The following is a 21,940-nucleotide window of genomic DNA, read 5'->3' on the forward strand; positions in this document are numbered from 1 at the left end:
ATTTGTACGTATACTGCAGAAAGAGCAGGAGGGGACTTTTATGACAACGTAGCGGGCCCATTGGCTCCCAGGAAGCAATACGATTCTGCTTAGTAGCTGCTGCAAGGAGCCTTCTTCACAGCTGACAGTAAAAACAACAGTGTTCACAAAACCTGTAAACAGTCCTAAATAGCTGGAAGGCAGTAATGTTAAAACAGGCAAATGAGCTGTTTGGCATGCATATCTGTTGCAATGCCTGACTTATGCTAATGTGGGAAGGCTTTGCAGCAAGTAGACAATGTGCCTTCCAAAAGGTATAACAATTGCATTTCCTGAAATGTGCATACTTGATCCCACCTGAGTTCAAACAAAGGCTTGTGGCAGGGATGGCTCCTCATCGTAGGGGGAAAAGAAGGATCTGGGGAAAATTTGTTCAATTCTGATGTGATTTTTGTGTTAGTATCGCAATACCACTTTGTGTTGTAACAAACTATACGGGAAAATTTGCCTCCACTTTCAAAGCTTTTCAGAAATCTTAGGGAACTAGGAAGCTGCTGTATATAGAATCATACCGTTGGTCTAGTGACACTCCAGGATTTCAAAGAGGAGCCTTTCCCAGCCCTACTTGGAGATGTCAGGGACTGAATCTGGGATCTTTTGCATGCAAAGCATATGGTCTACCACTGAGCTGTGGCCCCTTTCCACTTGTGGAAAGGAAGGAGTTGCATGTAACCAACTTTTAGGGAGCAGTACCTTTTGCTCTTGTTGTAAGAAAAATTGCTATTGCATTCAGTGATATGGGATGGAAATTTTTCCACTGAAAAATTGTTCCCTGAAATTAATTAGCAATATAATGCATGAATTCAGTATCAGATAAATATTCAAATTGGGGAGGTTCAAAGCTGTGATTAACTTCCTTCAGGTGATTATCCCTAGGAACTGTGTGTATGTGTAAAACAGTGCAATCCCATGCATGTTTACTTGGAAGTAAGTTGTGTTGCATTTAGTGGCACCTACTCCAAAGTAAGAACGAGTAGGATTGCAACTTGAAACACCCACACTGATCCAGTTCGCATGATTGTTCGCATGATGGAATAATCCATAGTTTGATGACCACATGTGTTATTTGGACTGTGCTAGTGTGCTGACTCCTAAGCACTCTCCTGCTTCCACTTCACTAAACAACCTGGTTCCTGGGTTGTTCTCCGTGATGTCTGAATTGGGAACTCTGGGGTGTTGAGGGAGAAATGACAGAAGAGTTCTAACTGAAGAACAAATCTTCCTCAACAACCCAGTTTCCTGTAGGCACATAATAGAAAACAACCCAGGAATGGGCTGTTTAATTGTGCAAACTGCATTTCCCTCAATTTGTAAATGGGGAGGGGGAAAATTAAAACCAAGCATACACATCATCCAAGCATACTAACTTGGATCCCAGTAGATTGGGATATCAGAACATTTTCTGATTCAAGATTTTCCAGAAAACCCATGACATTGGTTACATGATACCTGTGTATTAACATTTTTTTATTACATACTGCTTAGAAGTAGAGGAAACCTCAGTTTATCCTAGAAATTTGGAAGTAAGTCTAAGCATTGTGACAATTTTTGCCTTGGATGTTTATTAATATTTAATAATGGGTTCTCCGTATTACTGCTCATAACTAAAACACAGCTAATTGTTTAGTTTTGTATGCCTTCTTGACCTGATTTTTTGAATTAGGAGCTGCTCTTTATTCAGGTTAGTATGCCCTTCGAGGTGTTGGAACCCAAGGGGAGCAAGGAATACTATGAATTCGGATTCAAATAGTTTTAGTTTTTCCCATGACAGAGGTAGGCAAAGTCTGAATTAAAATACAGTGTGCTGTGTTAATTACCAGGCTTTAAATATTACATTGGTTATCAAGTGACATGAGACTTGTGCACAAGCAGAATTATGCTTAGGCTCTTAATTTCTCAGAGAACAATTTTGAAAAGTACTCTTAGCTAATTTCTGTGCTGTTCTACTTTTTATTCAATGACTGGTTTTAAATATGAGTGTCTTGACTGAACTGTATGGAAATCAGTAAATTTGAAAAATTGCAACTAGAAAGATAGCTACGGTTTTTGTGTGTTACAAATTGGAGTTGCACGTCCCAACACAAGGTGATTGTGTATGGAAATGGACATACTGTGTGTATATGTAAGAACATGCAGGGAATTCTAAGGTGTAAGGAATTCTAGAATTCCACATGCAGGGAGGTGTTTAAGAAGGCAACAGGTTGTTAAAACCCAGATCACTTTACAAGTCAATGGAAGAAGTGTTCTTATATTTTTAGGCTACTAAAATTGTGTCAAGATGTCTTTTTTTTTTGCAGGCATTGTACTGTGCTTAATCATCATGCTGATTTGTCAGGGTCATGGTGATCTGTATTGTGTGGGTTGGTCTGACGAGTGGACAGTTCTGTCTTGTGGTGAGGGGTTGGGCTTGATTGCCTTTTGGCCTTCCAGTTCTGCTTTTCTCAGATGAAGAAATCTTAGAATTTCAGCATGCTGCAAAAGCTCGATGAATGCTCTTACAGATGTTTGCGGGCCCTCCTTCTGATAGGATTCCTGGGAAAATTACGTTGGGTCACATGTGTAGGTCCTAGTTTATATTCCCCTTTCCTTGCATGTCAGTTGGGGAGAAGTTAACATTTCTAAGAATCATACCATTTAAAGGATGTTCTTGTGACTGATACTTTAAATTATTTTTTCTGAAAAGTGATAGGATGGTGAGGATGCCAGCCTCGCAGGAAAATACACACAAAGCTGTAACACTGGTGTAGACTTAAAGAATACGTTTAATTTATGTATGTTAATCTTGTAGACAACAACCGAAAAGAGAATTCCTAATGACGTACTGATCAGGTTGCACAGTCATAGAGGGAAAATATGCCACACTCGTTGCGAGCTGCCTAATTAGCATAATTACACTTGCTGGGCGCGGGTTGTCACGACATCCAAACCCAGCAAAAGTGGGTGGCTTACAAACTACAGTGAAACTCGTAGAACAAGCCGTAGGCTTCAGGGTGGTTTGTAAACGAACTCAGCCACCCACCCTCACCAGGTTCGGACACCACGACAGCTTGTACCCAGTGAGAATAATTATGCTAATTGGGCGGCTTGTGACCAGCACCATGGCTTATTTTCCCTCCTGTGATCATGTGAACCCGCCTATTATTTAACTTTTGATATGCTTTAAATGAAGGGGGCCGCGGTGGCTTAGTGGTTAAGATGCTGAATTGCAGACCGGAAGGTCAGCAGGACAGCAGTTCGAGACCCGAGTGCTGCGTGACGGAGTGAGCTCCTGTCTTCAGTCCCAGCTTCTGCCAACTTAGCAGTTCGAAAGCAAGAAATTGCAAGTAGATAAATAGGTACCGCTTCGACGGGAAAGGTAACAGCGTTCCGTGCACCTGGGTGTTCAGTCATGCCGGCCACATGACCACGGAAGTGTCTTCGGACAGCGCTGGCTCTTCGGCTTAGAAATGGAGACGAGCACCACACCCTAGAGTCGGACACGACTGGTTGGGGACACCTTTACCTTTACCTTTTTTATGCTTTAAATGAACGGTAACTGAGTTAATGTATTATAATTGTGACAATTGTATTTATTTTGTGAACCGCTTCAGGTACAGTGTATTTGTATACTGCCAATGCAGTATACAAATAAATTGACTATGACTTTGACTGTAAAAATACTGATTTTTGTACCCATACTCTTTATAACTATAGTGAGGCTTCTTGTTCCTTGTGGAAAGCTAGATTTCAGCTGTGCAAATGTCTTCTGTTTTCTGTTTCTGTCTCATATTATTTTTTTTTAATTTCAGAGGTCGCAGCAGTGCCAAAGGACCTCCTCAGCCAACAGTAAGTACATGTTTTAGTATTTCATATGGTGCTTGTTTTGATATGCATCTGATAATAATATATTCTTTGAGTGTGAAATTCAGAAAGCAAAGGTGTCTTTGGAACTATTAAAACTGCTCTTCATTATATACACATTTGTCACATTCCCCTTTGGGACGAATCAGTGATAATTCTCCCTGGTCCAGCCTGTAGGAATGTAAGAGCAGCCCTGTTGGATCAGACCAAAGGCCTGTCTAGTCCAGCATTCTGTTCCCACAGTGACCGACCAGATGCCCATGGGAAGCCAACAAGGAGGACATGGGTGCAACAGTGCCCTCCTGCTCATGTTTCCCCAACAACTAGTATTAATCCACATACATGTGGAGGGGAGAGTGCGCCTGCTGCCCACCTGCCCTACCTCAGATGTCCACATGGGGCTGTAGCAGTTGAACATGGGAAATGCTGGCCTTACCCATGCCGTCACTGACATGTTGAAAATGACCTTCAAGGTCATTTCTGAGGGTGCTATTCACCCACATCTTCTTTGTCACCTGAAGTACAATGGATCTGGCATGGGTGTCTGCTTTTAACAAGCCAGTGCCAATACAAGCAAAAAAGGGACATTGTGGCTGGTCTTCTGTTTGCAGACAAGATTATACTTTATTACATTTCTGTACCGCCCAATAGCCAAAGCTCTCTGGGCGGTTCACAGAAATTATACTTTGGGGTATAAAACACTAAACAGACATAGTTTAAAGATATTTTTGGCAGCTATGCAGCACACAGGCACAATAATGTAAAGGTGTTGTTGGTGACAGCCCCCAAATATTTTCATTCCTACTTGAGGTTTGAAATGCTTTCCTCTTCCTTCTGTGGAGGTTAAAGAGCGGTGTGATCTTATTTTAATTCTTAGTGTTTATTCTATTTGTATGTGTTAGATTTGTTTGTTTCTGCTTTGGAGGTGATGTGCAAAAAGGGGTATATGTGTGTGCAAGTTTCTGAAATTAGCATTATCAACCACTGAATGGGGTGGAACCTCTAATCCATACATTATGGCTTTGTCCTATTATTGTTCCTTACTGGTGAGAAGTTGAACACACAGCTAACTTGGTCCTTGACACAGCCTTGATTGATATTCCCTACTCTGAATTTTTCCTGTAACACTTAGGAGTGGTAGAAAATGCATTAGTCTAGATTGCCTGATTGTTCCATACCTTGCGTTGCTAGGAATGTGTATCAGTGATAACAGAGATTGATTAATTGATGTCTTTAAACAAAAATATATCACTTAGGTAGCACAAGATAAGTTCACAGATGACCTTAATAAGGCATACTCTGAATTATCTCCTGACATACTTCCTTAAGCTAATGGGTGATGTCACAAACCCAATGTGCTTCAATATAGACAGGGCTAGATCACACCCAAGCATTAGGAGACAGCCCAAAGAGGAGGACTATCAGCTGATCAATCAAAAAAATGAAGGGGGCTTCATTTTACTCTCATCTCAAGAGTAAAAGTTGATGGAAGAATGGAGAAAGGTTCCAGTCTAGAAGCTCTGGCACCACTACACATATGCATGCGCAGACTCACCAAAAGCAGCTGCCTGGATGACATTTCACATCTGGTAGGGTTGCCTGAACGAGGATCAGAGACTTGCAATGTACGGTTATTTGTAATGACAATTGGCATTTCACAAAAATCCACGCAGAGGTCCTTTCAGCATGAGCTGCTGGAGTCATGTTTATGTTGTGTGCAAACTGTAAAATGGGTATCATGATAGAGGTCATGGATAGGCTGGTGGCTTCTTGTTTTTCTGTAATACGCATAGTACACCAGGAGAGCATGCATTTGTTTTGCGTGAGGAGCCATAGCAGTTAATTAAAGTCTCTTTTGGAGCCTATTTCTTCATGTGATCTGTGCTTACTGTAGAATCACTAGATCTTAAACTCTCAAGTAAAATTTGGGATGCTTTATTCTTATATTTCTAAGAGTCTAAAGCAGGGGTGGGCAACTTCTGACCCTCCAGATGTCTTGGCCTAAAACTCCCCTCACCATTGGCTATACTGGCTAGGGCTGCTGGGAGTTGTAGGCCAAAACTTTGGAGTGCCACAAGTTGCCTACCCCTGGTCTAAAGCTAAGATATTTCAACTTAGTCTTGCTTGCTGTAATGTAAAACAATAGGAAGGTTAAAATTATTAAAATACAAGCAGTAAGCATGATGGGGACAATTTCCAGAGCTCTGTGTGTGCTTTTAACAATCACAATCTTGTGCCAAGAAAAGCAGAATTGTTGTGACCTGTATAAATTATGCAAATTTAGGCATAGTTATGTAATTTCTCAAATTTAACATACTGCTTTGACTCTTTGGCATAATTCTGCTAACATGTGGTGGGGGGCTGGGCTTCACCTTGATTACAGAAAAAATTATTCATTGATGTGTCTTGAGTTTTCACTGGGCATTGCTAACACATACTTAAACATAATTAAGATAAAATAAATGTTTTGGAAGCTATAAGGATTGTAAACTAACTGTATGTGTATGTGTTCTTAAGAAGTAGTGGTGAGGGAAGAAGGCTGAGATCCCTGGGAAATTGAACCCTGTGTCCATGTTCTGAGTTTTTATTATATTTATGTGATAATGTGACAGAAGCTAATCTTAAGACTGTTTTGAGTGTTTACAGGGGGCAGGGTGGGTCTAGTTGCTTGCAGGTTGAATTGGTGTGGTAGTCAAATGAGCAGCCAAACTTTGTCGGTTGAACACCTGTTATTTGACTATGGTCAAATATTTTCAGATGTTCCAAGCCTGTGACTGTATAGATGGCAGCTTACTTTTTCAAAAATGTCGTTATGCTGTTGCTCATTGCAATGCTCTCTGTGACCTGGTTCTCACATAACGACGACCCAGAGTGCAGGTTAAATATGCATTGAATTGTGGGTTGTTGTTATGTGCAAACCCTGCACTATGGTTAATTATAGGTTGTTAACCATAGGCAATCCAGAGTTCACAACCCAACAACAAACCATGGGTTCTCTTCCTGGTTGTGGTTAATAAGCTATAGTTAAACTAAAGTGAAGGATTTGCATGTAACGACAACTCACGATTCAGTAACAACCCATACTCAGACCAATTTCTGGGTTGTCATTGACTGGATTCCCATGACACACTAACCCATAATGGGTTGTTTTCTTGAACAACCCACAATAGGTTAGCATGTCATGCGAAACCGCACCAGTTCTATTAGGGTGGGTTGTTTTTCCCAAACAACCCACCCTGATAACCCACAGTCTGCAGTAGGGGTTGTTATACTCACGATGGGTTGGCATGTTGTCTGAATCCAGGCATGCCAACCCATTGTGGGTAAAGGGTATTGGGCAGCGAGCCTCTCAGCAAGAGCAGCAGAAACCCCTGCTGGTCTTCCTGAGTGCAGCTGCGATTGCTTTTTGCAATCGTGGCCAAGCTGCTGCCAGTGCCCTTCTCCCCTTGCCAGTGGCAGCCCCTTCAAAGTGCCCAAACAGCACTTTGGAGGGGCCACCCTACCCCCAGCTCCCACCAAGCTCCGACCGTGATCCTAATCACACTCAGAGCCCCCTATTTTGACATTTATTTTTCTTTTTTCGCCTCCAAAACAGCGCTGGGAAAATGTGTGCAAATGGCCCCTTTATTTAATTTTTATTTTGGTTATTCTCAGTTGCGGAAGTATGCAACTGCGCGTATCCAAAAATATAGGGGCTTGCCGTGGCTGCTGCCTTCTATGCCAAGCGTACAAGGGAACACTCAAAGCAACACTGTAGCAAGGCTATTTTGATGGTAGCAAGGTTGGAGCAGGGAGGGGGGGCTTGGCAGGAGCTGGGGGATGGGGTGGGGAGCAGCATCAGTCTCTTTGAAGTGCCATTTGAGCACGTTGGAGGGGCTAGCTCTGGCAAGGGGAAAGGGGCACTGAAAAAAAAGGGCTCCCATTGCAGTAGATATCAGAGTGGGGACAAGGGCTTGGCAGCAGACAAGATGGATTCTGCTGCCAGGTACCCTGGGATACCAGGCAGAGCTGGCTGGAGGACTGAGGGGGAAGGGGGGAGAAACAACACACTAGGGGTGGTCCGCCCGATTGTCAAGCACACCAACCACGCACTGGGGGTTGTTCAGAAAACAGCCCCCAGTGTGTGGCTAGTCACCCATCATGGGTTCACATGTCGTTTGAACAGGGCCATTAAGTGTGAACCAGGCCAACCCCACTCTTACTCTTTGCCAATTGATTAGGCAAGTGAGTAGAACATGAACAAACTGGGGCTGTTTGCACGTAATAATGGCAAATCATGGGTTATTAACCCAGAAATTGCGGGGAGGTGCACGAACTGCTTCCTGTTTCCAGCAACAACCTATGAATGCAGCATTTGTAGGTTGTTACCATGACATCCAAAACCAGGCACTTTGGATTTTTCTTGGGTTAAACAACCTAAAGTTTACCCATGGTTTGCTCGTGGGTTAATTTTGTGTGGTTTAACCCACAAACTACCCAAAGTGCTGGGGTTCAGTCATCACAGTAACAAATTATGAATGCGGCAGTTTATTGTTGGAAACTGGAAGCAGCTTGATGCAGTGTGTCCCCTCACAATTCATGGGTTAATTAACCCATGATTTGCCGCTGAACACCACCATTATGTGCGAACAGGCTCTATGTGATTCAGTTTGATTAACTCGGTTCTTATGTTTCCCATGGCTTCGTGGTCCCCCCCCCCCCATGGTCTGAGGTTTTGTGGTTTGCAGCTGTGCTTTGATACATACTAAGACTTTTCTTTCTTTCTTTCAGATTTCTTTGCAAGGCATATATGCAAACATGCGAATGGTTCACATACTTACGTCAGTTGTTGTAAGTTACGGCTCAGTCTTTCTTTGAGGATCTTTCACTTGTAACTGCAGCTTAGGGCTTCTTAATAGTTTAGTACAGCCTTCCCCCACCTGGTGCCAATCAGATGTGTTGACTACAACTCCTGTCATCACTGGCCATCAGCCCCATTGGGCCTGCTGGCTGGGGATGATGGGACTTGCAGTCCAACACATCTGGATGGCGCCAGGTTGGAGAAGGTTGGTTGAATAAAGCTTACGTTTGGAAAACCCCTATATTTGGCAAGAACATTTGTTTTCTGTGTCTTTATTGTGATGGTGGCAGAGTATTTTCCACTGTGACTTCATATTCCTGATACAAAACTGAAGCTTTAGTTCTGTATGCTAAGCTATATATTTTAAATGTGAGAAGTAAGAAATGGGTCATATAGTCAATCTGTCTTGGCAAAAAAATAAAAATACCCAGCAAAACTGAGCTGCTGGTTGCGCATTCATCGTGTATTTGCAAATAGTCAAAGTGAACTTAAACTGCACTTTGCGCTGCTGTGTGTGCAAATAGCTTGACTCTGCACCTTTCCACTGGAGACTCTTCAGAGTCCAAACCTTTCTGAAGCATCATAAGACACGTCAGTTGGAGTGTTGGATTTGGCCTTGGAGAAACCCAGGTTCCAATTCTCACTCCACTGTGAACCTCACTGGTGCCCTTGGCAAGTTGCAGTCTCTGACCTCACAACCAGCCTGTGAGGTAGATTGCGCCAAAATCTGAGCTCCTTGAAGGAAGGGTGGTTTGCGAACGCAACCCCTATCTATTTCAGCTGACCTCTGGGGCTCAGCATGTCTCCCCACCGCTTATGAGCCTGCCTGAGACTTTTTCCACTTTGGAGGCTCTCCCACCACCACCACCTGAGATGAGGCGAGTGGTTTCCCAGGCAGAAGGTCTTCTTGGTTGTGGCATCCAGGATGTGGCCTGGCCTCCCAAGAGAAATGGTTCTAGCCTCCCTCTCTGCCTGCTTTTAGGTAGACGGTAAAGACTGTTTTATTTAAGCAGTCCATCTTAGAATCTTGATTTTATTGTATATTCTGCTGTTTGTTTTTATCTGTTCTTGGTTTTGCTGGTGTTTAATTTTGTGTTATGTTGATTCTAAGCTGCCTTGTGTACGTTTGCAGAAAGGTGGGATATAAATTAATTAAGAATAAGATTAAGTCAGCATAGGATGGGAGAGTATTAATGTGTTGGAACTTGATTCTGTTTTGCAAAAGGAGGGGTGGCTTTTTAAAAAAGCCTTTTTGGGGCAGGATACACTAACTAAATTAACCAGTTGATCAGGGCCTGGCTTGGGGGATGGATGGAGACCTCACCTAAAAGTAAAGTTAAGAGCTTTTCTTTAGTTATCTAAACTGCCTGATACTGCATTTCTCTGCTGGGTCCTGCTTTGTTTTCTAATCCCTTTATTACACTGAACATTCCTCTTAACAAGTTTCGCACACCAACTTTTTTTTTTTAAACATCTAGGGATCAAAATGTGAAGTACAAGTGAAAAATGGAAATATATATGAAGGAGTTTTTAAAACGTACAGCCCTAAGGTAAATGCATTTAACTTTTTCCATGTAACTTTTTTCTTCTGATCCTGTTGCCCATCTTTGCTTGGGTACAGAAAGCTTGTGTTGGGATCTTGTCTTCTTGGTTTTCACTTAAACCACCAGTGTATAGAATTAACCCACAGTGTTAAGAATTTACAGTATTTTTTACTGGAAATAATGTAAACAAGTCTAAAACAGTCTCTCGTACGGGTGTGTGTGTCTGCAGTTGTTTTTGGTGGGTATTTCTGAGAACCAGCCAGCTTTACTAGAATAATTGCCAGAAACTGACAAAGCATGCAGATGAAAACTGGAGTGCATGTTTAGCACAGATGTCCATGCATTTGTACAACTTGAATTATTATTATGCTCTCTTCAGTTCTTTAAATGTATATAAGTGTTAAGCAGTTATAGCCTTCCCTGATAATGTAGGAATATTATCTCAATTCTGTTGGCTGGCATCTTGTACTTTTTTCTCTTAAATTTTGTGTGTGCACTGTTTTTTGAAATAAGTTTATTATTTACCATAGAAGAACTGTTACCTCATCCTCATGCAAGAGCTAGGCTCCAGTAGAACAGGAAGATAAAAAGCTCTCTCTTCTGGGCAGCCTTTTGAACAAAGTAAAAATAAGTAGCTGTCCATTGATACAGTTTTAATTGGAGTGGATTGACTGGTCGTGTGAGTAACGTTTCTTGTCAGTGATGTTATGAACAAATTCCTGCTGGTTCGTTGCTCTAGATCCGGAGTGGCAGCTGGTGGCCCTCCAGATGTTTTGGCCTACACTGCCATCATTCCTTGCCATTGACTATGCTGGCTAGGGCTGATGGGAGTTGTAGGCCAAAACAACTGGAGGGCTGCAAGTTGTACCTCTCTGCTCTAGATTTGAATTTGTCCAGGCTAAAAACCTCATGGTTGTTTAGAACATGTATATATTACGGGTTGCAAATTAATAGCTATGGTTATTAACGCACACACCCTTCCTGTTCTCCTCTCCAGCGCATTCTCCTCTCTTTTCCTTTTGTTTTGTGTTATCTGTGCACCATGCAATCATGGTTAAGGCAAACCAGGATTCTTCCTAAGCTAGAGATGAAAGCCATAGTCTGAAGCAGTTTTGCAAACCCTGCTTATGAGAGATCTCCGTATGACTTAGCCGTGGTTTGTGTTGGTGTGCATATAATATGAAACCATCTAGAGAGGTGAGGAAGGTGGGGAAAGGAATGTGCGTTCTTGAGGTTGGCTCCTGATTTTTCAGGTCATGATATGTGGAGAACTAGCATTAAGTCTGCACCAACCACAACTTATTTTAAGAATGATGATAGTACAAATTAGTTTGTTTAACTGCTGACTGCTAAGAGGAACTTTCTGCCACAGTTGAGCATTTCAGTCTTGGAAAAAGCATTTTTAAACCTTTTGTTTTACTCTTGATGCTCTCCCATCACACTTGCTTCCAGAAGACTGTGCCCAATTAAGTCCTCCTTCTATTTCAGTGTGATTTAGTGCTTGATGCTGCTCATCGAAAAACTGCAGAATCCAGTCTGGGGCCAAAACAAGAAGACATAATAGAAAGCATCTTGTTCAAGTCTTCAGATTTTGTTATGGTGCAGTTCAAAGACATGGACTCCAGTTATGCACGAAGAGGTATGTTTTTCTAAATTGTTTCCAAACTGTTGTCAGAGGCTGAGCTTCTTTGTTTCTGAGTTAGGAGATAAGGAGTTGCGTTCTGTGGAGTCAGAACATTAGTCCATATAGTTGTTTACTCTGATTGGCAGCAGCGCTTCTAGGATTTGGGGCAGAGTTCTTTCTTTGAAGATGCTAGGAATGAAGCATGAAACCATGTACATGCAAGGCATGTGCTTTGCCACTGTGTTACTGAAGCCTCCAGAAGGCTTGCTCCTAATGCACATTTGAAGCACCCGGGCTTTGGAACTACTCAGAAGAATGCAACCCCTTGGAGCCTTCAATACCACCTGCTACAACACTTTAAGAAAACACCTTGCCTCTTGTAATTTGCAAGGAATGGAAGACCCACAACATTAGCTGTATTATCATGGCTGCCCACATGAGGAGTTACACAGTGAGGGGTGGTGTATACTTTAAACTTAATCTGGGCCTTCAGGTTCTGGTCACAGCTGTCTTCAGTGTTTTTTCCAAAACATGGAGGGTGAGAAAATAAGTCTCTACGGGCTCTCTTTTTTTGAGGATGTCTTTAGAAAAGTGGTGAGAGTAGCTTATTGGCAGAAAGGCTCAGCTGGAGATCGAAGCCAGCCTAGATTTATAAAGATGAAAGCTGCAGGCAGTTGAGCAGGTAATAAATGTGGCAAAGTTGTAATTGTGGTTTTAAAGAGTTTCATGTGTTCTGGAGTCAAGATCATGCAGACACTTCTTATTTATTATAAATGTTATCATATTAAATATTTGGATAAAGAGGGTTCCTTGTTCTTGTACCATTTTGACAGGGAGTCAGCACTTCTTGATATCCTTGGGGTTGTCTGGTAGTGCTGACTTTAATATAAGACCCAAACAGATAGAACCCAGAAGTTTACATGCTAAAATTAGTTTACCTGGTAGGTTCCCAAGAGCAGTAGAGGAAACAGTTGAGCTGTCTTGCCAAGGTTTTGATGTGCAAGAGATCTGTCTGTGCCTGCTAGGTAACCTCTGAGGATTTCTTTGACTGGTTTAACAGGAAGCTCTATGTATAACAAAAGAATTCCTGAGTATCTGGTATCTTTGAGAGGGTGGGCAATAGCTAAATTCTGGCAGTCCTGGCAAAGAGAGATTGGGAGGATTCATGGGGCTCAACTGACACCCTGGAAGAAGTTATGGCCCTCTATGGCATAGTGAAGGAATATGTGATAAGATCTCATCACCTTTGTCTTCTCAGAATTTATAGAGGCACTTTTTTCTGCTATGACTAATTGAATTCTGAGAAGAGGAAGTGCAGGACAGCTGACTGTTCTGTTTACAGAATAGCTAAGCCAAGCACAGTGCTCAGATTTGGGAATGAGGAAGACGCTTATTCCTCTGTTGCGTCAAAAACTACTCATCCTTTGACGGTATAAATTCCTTCTGTCATAGTGGATCAGATTTGACAAAGGGAGGGGGAGAGTGAGAGAACAAAGTGTTAAATTCCAGAATCATCATTTTAAAGTCTGTCTCAGTTCAGACAATCCTGTAAAACATGCTTTGTAGGACTGAGAAGATGTCATGGTCTTGGGGTGTTATGCTCCTCCTCTTTCTTTCTCTCTTCCCCCCCAGTTGTAATTTACTATGACTAGCACTAATTTCCAAAACAGTATTTGAAGCAATGATTTGAAGTACCTTTGTACAGCTTTTGGTTTGGAGGCATTGCTATACATAGGTTTGTCAGTTTAGATATCGCAGCAAACTATGGTTAGACAAAACCAGAAAGGGGAGAAAGGAATCCACGTGTGAGCCTTCTGCTTGTGTCCGAGTCTCCAGGTCACTGTGTGGAGGATCATCTGAACTGAGCCATAAGAGTGACGGCCTGGCCAGAATCCTTAAAACTTCACGGTTTCCCCATATCAAAGTTAATGTGGCTTTTGACTTTATAGTTCCTGCAACGTAGGTTGAGTTTTTCAAGCAAGCTATGAAAAGCTCAAAACTTGCTGCATTTCACCTCCTAAGAGCAGCCTTCCAGAATAATCCAGAATAGAGATGTAACATTTCCAGGAATTTTGAAGCCATGGGGAAAAACCTTTTTTTTCAGAAAAATTGGAAATTTGGGGGGAAATTGAAAAATAAGCAATACTTACTTTTCAGTGCTCTCTACAGATCTAAAGTCACTTTGTTGCTTTAAGACAGACTTCCCCAACCTGGTGCCCTCCAGATATTTTGGACTTCAGCTTCCATTAGCCTCAGGCAGTATGGGCAATGGTCAGGAATGCTGGGCAGTGTAGTCCAAAACATCCGAAGGGCACCAGATTGGGGAGGGCTGCTTTAGGAACGTAAAGTATAACTTAGTTTGCTAATAAAATTATTGTATTTAAAAACTTTTAAAAGTAAACTCAGTTAGTAAATTTGTGATTATTGTCTGAATAGAACTACATTAAATGACTGCTAAAACATCAGAAACGCAGGACTTCATAGAACAAAACCCAAACCATCAAGAATGCACAATGGTGACTCTACTCACACACTGGGAAACTGAGCATAAATGCCTATCTGTAAAATATACTTTAGTCAATAATTTCAATAAGTAATTAAAGAACTAACTATGCTGGGAATCCTACAGAGAGGATTAAAAAACATTTTTTCCCCATGGCTTCATTATTTCCAGGTATTTTACATCTCTAGTCTTTCTATAAAAGTGTTCTTATTACATAGTTTTTTAAAATCATTTTAGGGGGAGTAAAGGCAAGGAAACAATATATAAATACTTTGTCTCAAATTCTAAAATAAAATATTTAATAATCCAAAGCTGTTCAGTTTTTCCAATTTTTCAGAAAAAAAACAACAGTTCTCGGAAAAAAACCAGGAAAGCCAGTGTTTTTGCTTAATTTTTCCTTTTTTTTCCTGAGCCTTCACATCTCTAGTCCAGAACATTTGGAGGATACCATGTTGGTGAAGACTGTCCTAAGGGGCTGTCTATATTAGAACAGTTAGTGAGTAGTGATGTATATGCCATCCTTCTGGGTCTGAGGAGCATGTTGACTGACTGACTGACTGTCTGTCTGTCTGTCTGTCTATCTCTGAGCTGGAAAATGTTGCAAATTTTGGGCCCCTGTGCAGGAATGAAAGAAATGTTAAAAATATCTAAGCACCATCCATCAAACTAATAGGCTCCTGGATCTCCTCCCTGAATGTCTACTGGATGTATTAGAATTGGTGATGCGATAGGCATTCCTGACCAAGCTGGCTGTGGCATTGGGGACACCGTTGCTGTTGCTCTTTATTTTTTCCATTTTATTATGATGATTTCAATTTTCCAAAACATTTATCCACATAGAAAAGCTAACAGCATTTGCTGTTTTCTTCAGCATAATTCAACTCCTGAAGATATCCTGGCTACTTGTGTGGCTTTATAGTACGGTGAGGGGAGGGTCAGGATGTGCCTGTATAATCAGACTACCCATCCAGATTTTTGAGGTTGTGGATGTCAGTTTTTGAAGCATGAAAGGTGTGTAGAAACATTTATGAAGGCAGTTGCTGTTGAATAGACAAGAGAATGCAAAATACCTGCATTTGCATCTGTGTTATGACCTGACTTATTTTTATTTTTCTTTCTCTCCCCGTGTCTGTTGTAGTTCCTTCAGAAACAGGTAATTGATTTGGCAGTCTTATATTTTTGCATCTTGACTTAGCAAAATGCTCTTTTAAAAGATTGTTGTATGTAATGGATGTATTTATAGCTTTGCTTGTAGCTTTCTGGCACTTGAAATTATGCATGCAGCAAATTGGTGAATCATTACTAGAATATTAGTAAACTGCTGTCTTGGGAGAGGAACTGGCCCTTGCACAAATTTCAGCTGTAGGTCCACCCCCACCCCCCACTGGCTTGGAGTGTCCAAAATATCACATTAAGTCTATAGGACAGCTGAGAAACTCAGACCTGCTTTGTATGCCCCTAAGACGGGACATGAGAGAAAACATAAGTAGATCGAGCTTCCTCTCCCAGCGCTTCCAGAGCTGAAGGGGGGTGGGGAGATGCGTGATCTGCCCCATAAACCAGTGAATAAGGTTGCCCAACAGCAGTGTTTGGGGGAGTTGTGTCCAGAGCAGTTGCTGTCTTTATGTGGGCAACTTTCACGGTAGCTTCAGCCCAAGTCTCTTGCTGTGGTTCTTTCAACTGCACTAGCTACACCTTCATGCAACTTGCAGTGGTTTGTGCTTTGGCATTCCATTCATCCATCCATCCAACCTTAAGATTTAAGGTGTGTCTTCACAATTGCTTTACATAGGCTACTTATTCCTTACTACCCTGAAATAAACTGTGTGTGTGTGGGGGGGGTGAACTATGGACTCTTCCCACTCTCTCTGTGGGTGTTCATGGGTGATAAGACGATTCCAGTCCACTTCAGTGACAGTGAATGGAACTGGTTTGTGTGTGTTTGCATGTGAGAGAGAGGGTGGTGCTATTTCTTTTACATCAATTAATGCAAAATACAGAGATGTGATACTGCGTGTGTAGTGTTTTAAATTTTCAAATTACTATTCACTTCATTTTGTGTACTTTAGTGAAATGTTTGGAGTTTTGATAGCTAATGGGAAAGAAAATGTTCCTATCATTTGCAGGCTGTTTGGAGCTGTACATTCACAGATTCTTTAATGCTGAGTGACTGCTTCCTATGTCAAGTTTTCACACAGCCTTTTACTTGCAATCTGATCTCGGAACTGAATCTAGGTCTAATATAAATGTATGCACTGCAAGCTCTTCTGTTGCTAAGTTTCATTATTTGACCTCTGGAGAAATAAGTGTTTTTCCTATTTCTCCAGTTGTTTGCAAGTTGTAAGTAGGGTGACTTCAATTAGATAAGATCTGCGGAAGTTGTTTTCTTAACTAGGGTTCACTAGAGAAGTGGGTTTTTGCTTCAGGTCAACCAAGGAGTTAGTCCTTCAAGGTCATGGAAGGTTGCTGGTACTGCAGAACCTCTTTTATGACATACTGTAAAAGTGTGAATGCTGGAGTTCAGAGTGCTCAGATACCTTCTGAGTTCCTCCCACAGTTCTTGCATGTGGCTACTAGGCTAACTGCAGCCATTCCCCTTCTGGTGCGGTGCCGGACGCTGGTAGCAAACACTCTAGGGTAAATACTATAACATTATAAGTAAAGTACAACAGGTCCACAAACTCTAGGGCAGTCTTTCCTATCCTGCTACCCTCCAGATGGTGTTGGAGTACAACTCCCCTCATCCCCAGGCAGCATGAGCATGGGGGACCTAGCTGGGGATTGTATTCCAGTGCCATCTGGAGGGCAACAGGAGGGGGAAGGCTGCTCTAGGGTGCTGTGGGTGGGAAAATTTAAAGGACTGCATGTCTTAGTCTGGGGAACCTGGAGTCCTCCAGAAGCTCAATTGGAAGGTTAGTCATGGCTGACCAACCTTCCCGTGGCCACCACAGCCAGTATTCCCCTGCACTGCACAGCTACTGGCTTGAGTTGTGTGTCCTGTAGGTTGCACACAGAGATAACGCATGGCAACCATGAGGCCCCAAAGGCCTGGTCATGGCTCTACTTGCACTGGCAGTGTTCCTTAAAACACAGATGAGCAGACTTCAGGCTTGCAGGATCTACTTAATTTTTTTTTTTGCCGTAGTCCTGAGGTCCATCAGCCAGAACCAGGTGCAAAATGGCATCTAAGGGTAGCAGAGCCGGATGGAACACCTGCTGTAGCTCACGTGTCATATGCAAGGATGACCTTCGTATACAAATTCATGTCTAAGTTGAGGAATCGGGGATTCTAATACAAAACTCCAAAACTGGGCAGCAGGGGTTCACAAAAAGACTTGGTTAGATGCAACCAATTATTACTCCTGTTTTACACGAGAGGAACTCCAAGGTTGAATAAGAAACAATTAGCACAAGGCCAACCATGGCGGATTTTTTATTTTATTTGCAATTATATTTACTGTTGTTAAATTATAGGAATCATAAGCCGTTTCCTGCAAATCACTCAGAGATCAACCAGTAGATCCTGATTTCTACCTTCTGCCCAATCTTCCCCTTTATAATATGCCCCAGCATCCTTTGCAGTGTACATAGGTTCACTAGCAGATGCATAAGGACTACTTGGAACACAAGTCAGTTTGGAAAATACACGTAGAGTTTGAAAACCATTGTGTTAATATTTCACAATAAACCTTAAGGCCTCTTCTGTTGAAATGCCTCTGCTATCACAAAATTCCAAGTCAGCTATCTCATCAGTTTTAGTTGTGTGAAATCATTTCAATATACATTATAATATATACAGTATTGAAACCTAAAGCTATTGCATTCTAAACAGTTTTAGCTGTGATAATGCAGTTTGAAGGCTTAAAAAAGGAAATCAGATTGCCCATGGATAGATACCCCTTGAGGTGCATGCCCCCATATTTTGGTTGTAATTTAGGGACGTTGGTACATGCAGCAAGGTCTTGGCTCATCCATTGCCTGCCTTGTGACAGATACAGAGAGCTATAGGGCTATGAAGGTGGTGGTGGTGCAACCCAAGATGGAGAAGGAGCCATCCCACTGTACTTAGGTTGCAGTCCTGTACCCACTTACTTGGCAGTAAGTCCCATTGAGTTTAATAGGGCTTACTTCTGGGTAGACATGCATAAGATTTATAGTGTCTTCCCTCAGCTGCTGTTTGTGCCAAAGGAGAGAGTGCTCCTGTGCTTCTGACCAGCTCTAAATTGAAGTAAAATAAAACTATTTAAGGAGATGAGCTCCACACTGACACTACTTCCTTAACTTTTTTTTTTTTTTTTTTTCAATTGCAGATGCTTTTACTGATTCTGCAATCAGTGCTAAAGTTAATGGTGAACACAAAGAAAAGGATCTGGAACCTTGGGATAGTGGAGAAGGCACCACTTCAGATGATCTTGAAGCTTTAGAAACTGATGTGGTAAGCACATTCGAGTGGGGGGCATGTAGTCTGAAGCACAAATGTCCAAGAAACATGGCAGTATTGCGGTTTTTACCCCTACTATCCTAAAAAGACAGTTATCTCTAGAGACGCTACGTTCCCTCCTGCCCCCCCCCCCCCCCGCAACACTTGAATAGAAGAGCATTGTGTGCCTCGTGAACGGAAATTTTGTTTAGAAACAGAAAAGAGAATTCATTAAGGATAGCGGAAACTTAGTTTTCTTAAACCTCTTGTGGCTTAAAGCGAAGGGTCCTCTTTTAAATCAAATGCTTTATTTATATATTAATACTTATGTACTGCTTAATACAATAAAATCTCTAAGCAGTTTACATATAAATATTAAAAATCACATTTAAAATACCCTCAAAGAAATTTCAACTAAAGTAACAATAGAAGTAATACAAGGAAAGGTAAAATAGAGCAGCATATGATTAATTACAATCAAACAATTATGAGACAGAGAAGCCTGAGTGAACAATTATTATTTATTACATTTTTATATTGCCCCATAGCCGAAGCGCTCTGGGCGGTTTACAAAAGTTAAAACATTAAAATACAATATACAAAGTGCAAAAACCATTTACATAGCATACAGACAGTATATACAAACAACATATAACTAAAAACAATTTTTTTAAAAAATCCGACAAAACAACACAGTTTAAAACAACACAGCTTGAAAACAGTATACAAAAGTCAGCAAAAGGAACAAGAATTCTAAAAAGGGAAGGCCTGCTGGAATAATAGGGTCTTTAATACCTGCTTAAAACCTTCAAAGAGGTCAGTAGGCTCATTTCAACTGGCAGGTCATTCCACAGCTGAGAGGTGGCAAAGGAGGAGGTCCTCTTGCCTGTGGCTGCCAGTCTCACACTAGGCAGCCGCAGCAGAGAGCCCTCAAAGGACCGTAGGTGGCGGACTGGGACGCAGGGGAGGAGGTGCTCCCTAACGTACCTTGGACCTAGACCATGTAAGGTGTTAAAGGTAAGAACCAGCGCTTTATATTTTGCTCGGAAACAAATTGGCAGCCAGTGTAAAGATTTTAAAACCGGTATAATATGGTCTCCACAGGATGTCCCAGAGACCAACCTGGCTGCCATATTTTGTACCAGTTGGAGTTTCTTAACTAAATATACAGGCAGCCCCAAGTACAGCGCATTGCAGGAATGAAGCCTAGAGGCAACCAGCTCATGCACCACCATTACCAGTGCATGCACCACCATGTTCCAGGAACGGGTGTAGCTGGCTTATCAGTCAAAGTTGATAACAAGCACTTCTCATTGTTGCCTCCACCTGGGGTGCCAGGAGCAAGGTCGAGTCCATAAGCATGCCCAAGCTATGAACTTGCTCCTTCAGGGGGAGTGCAGTCCCATCCAGAACTGGTTGACACACCTCAATTCCTGAATTTGGACCCTTCATGATGAGCAGCTCTGTCTTACCTGGTTTCAACTTCAGCTTGTTCTCCCTCATCCAACCCATTACTGACTTCAGGCAGACATTCAGAGGAGTCATACCTTCCTTGGACAAAGATGTTAAGGAGAAATAGATTTGGGTGACATCAGCATACTGATAACACTCATCCCCAAACCTCCTGATGGTCTCTCCCAGCAGTTTCATGTAGATATTGAACAGCATCGGGGATAGAACAAGTGCGTTTTCAAGAGACACTTAAAACATACCACTTTTTCTGCATCCTGAACTGCATGGGGGAAGGTTTACCAAATGGTGGGCACTGCCATCAAGAAGGCCCATGTTTATCCAGTACTAAATTCTTGGGTAACTTCAGACATTTTTGGAGAAAGGAGAACAGCCTGTTAAGGTTCTGTAAGAACTCACCTGCTCTTATAGAACTATTTTAGATCCCTCTTCACCATGCCAGATTCTAGGTTCTTGGGTGGCTGAGTACATGGGATTGTTTCAGTTTCCTCTCTTGCTTGCCACGAGGCTGCCTAATATTCTGTTTGAAAAATACCATGTACCACAGTGTTTATCCAAATCATGGGGTAAGTTAGCTCAACCTTGGATCTGCTATTCCAGTGTACCTGTTGCTTGCAGTAGCTGCCAACACTACATTCCATATGCAGTATTATAAAGAAACACAGGGGATGTGAAGGCAGTGATGGAAGAGGCAGATGCTGGGCATGACCTACAGATTTTCTATTGAGCAAATAGATAAGCTTGCTGTGAAACCTAATCAAAAGCATGACTTGATAAAACATTTTGCTGAGAGATGGCATTTGCCACCTATTTCTGTTTCTTGGTGCCAAATATTTATTTATTTGATTAATATCTTGCCTTTCTGCCAAAGAATGGTGCTCAAGGCAGTGAACAATAAAACAATTAAAAATAAAAATAAAAACACAATGTAAAAGCAAATAAATTAAACACACAGTTAAAAACTATTTATATACAAGTTTGCTGTATATATTCTGTGTGTGTATAATAACATTAGCACCTCTTCGTGACACATACAGTGTCCCACCACTAATCAAAGTAAGGCAAAATGTTGGCATATTTCAAGCGGTGAATTGTCATCTTGTCTTACTAAGGCCTGGTTCGCACGTAACACTAACCCATGGTTTACTTAAACCCTGCTTTTTTGCCCTACCCAGGGTTTTTCTGGTAGATTAAACAAACCATGGTTTGTTTTCTCAGTCCTTGGGTTGTTTGTTTCCCTCCTCCTTAACCTGTTCTGTAGGTTTCCTGTAACCCAAATACTTTTATGGCACAACTCATGAACAACCCACAGTCCTGGGTTCATATATAAAGACAACCCATGGTTGAAACAATCCAAAGTTCACAACACAACAACAACCATGGGCTCTCTTCATGGGTTGTTTGTGATTAACAACCCATACTTAGTCCATAGTTCCAGGGTCACATGTAACGGCAACCCATGATTCAACAGCCCATGGTTAATTAAACCATGGTTTGTCATTACGTGTGAACCTGGTCAATATGTAGTTATGCAGCAGCTGTTGATTAAAATGTGGCCTGGTAGTTCAGAGCATTCCAATTTTTGTGACTTCTGTCTATAAAGGGAAAGGCAGTTCCTTCAGACAGCCTTTAAACTTGAGCAGATGTTTTTCTTTCATGC

At 41.8% G+C, this 21,940-nt stretch overlaps 1 protein-coding gene across 10 annotated transcripts in view; it reads left to right on the forward strand.

Annotated features, from left to right (window-relative positions):
* The window catches only part of ATXN2 (ataxin 2), a 66,269-nt gene that overhangs the window by 11,317 nt on the left and 33,012 nt on the right, over window positions 1-21,940 (forward strand). For all 10 annotated transcript variants that reach the window (XM_084820086.1, XM_084820087.1, XM_084820091.1 and 7 more), the window contains exons 2-7: window positions 3,828-3,864; window positions 8,650-8,709; window positions 10,198-10,269; window positions 11,752-11,902; window positions 15,529-15,543; window positions 18,701-18,825. In XM_084820086.1, coding sequence (XP_084676212.1) covers window positions 3,828-3,864; window positions 8,650-8,709; window positions 10,198-10,269; window positions 11,752-11,902; window positions 15,529-15,543; window positions 18,701-18,825 — 460 coding nt within the window. The remainder of the gene's footprint in view (window positions 1-3,827; window positions 3,865-8,649; window positions 8,710-10,197; window positions 10,270-11,751; window positions 11,903-15,528; window positions 15,544-18,700; window positions 18,826-21,940) is intronic.

Source organism: Heloderma suspectum, chromosome 13, assembly GCF_057233095.1.
Source record: "Heloderma suspectum isolate Gila_16-S chromosome 13, 16-S_ref, whole genome shotgun sequence".
NCBI classification, from domain to species: Eukaryota; Metazoa; Chordata; class Lepidosauria; order Squamata; family Helodermatidae; genus Heloderma; species Heloderma suspectum.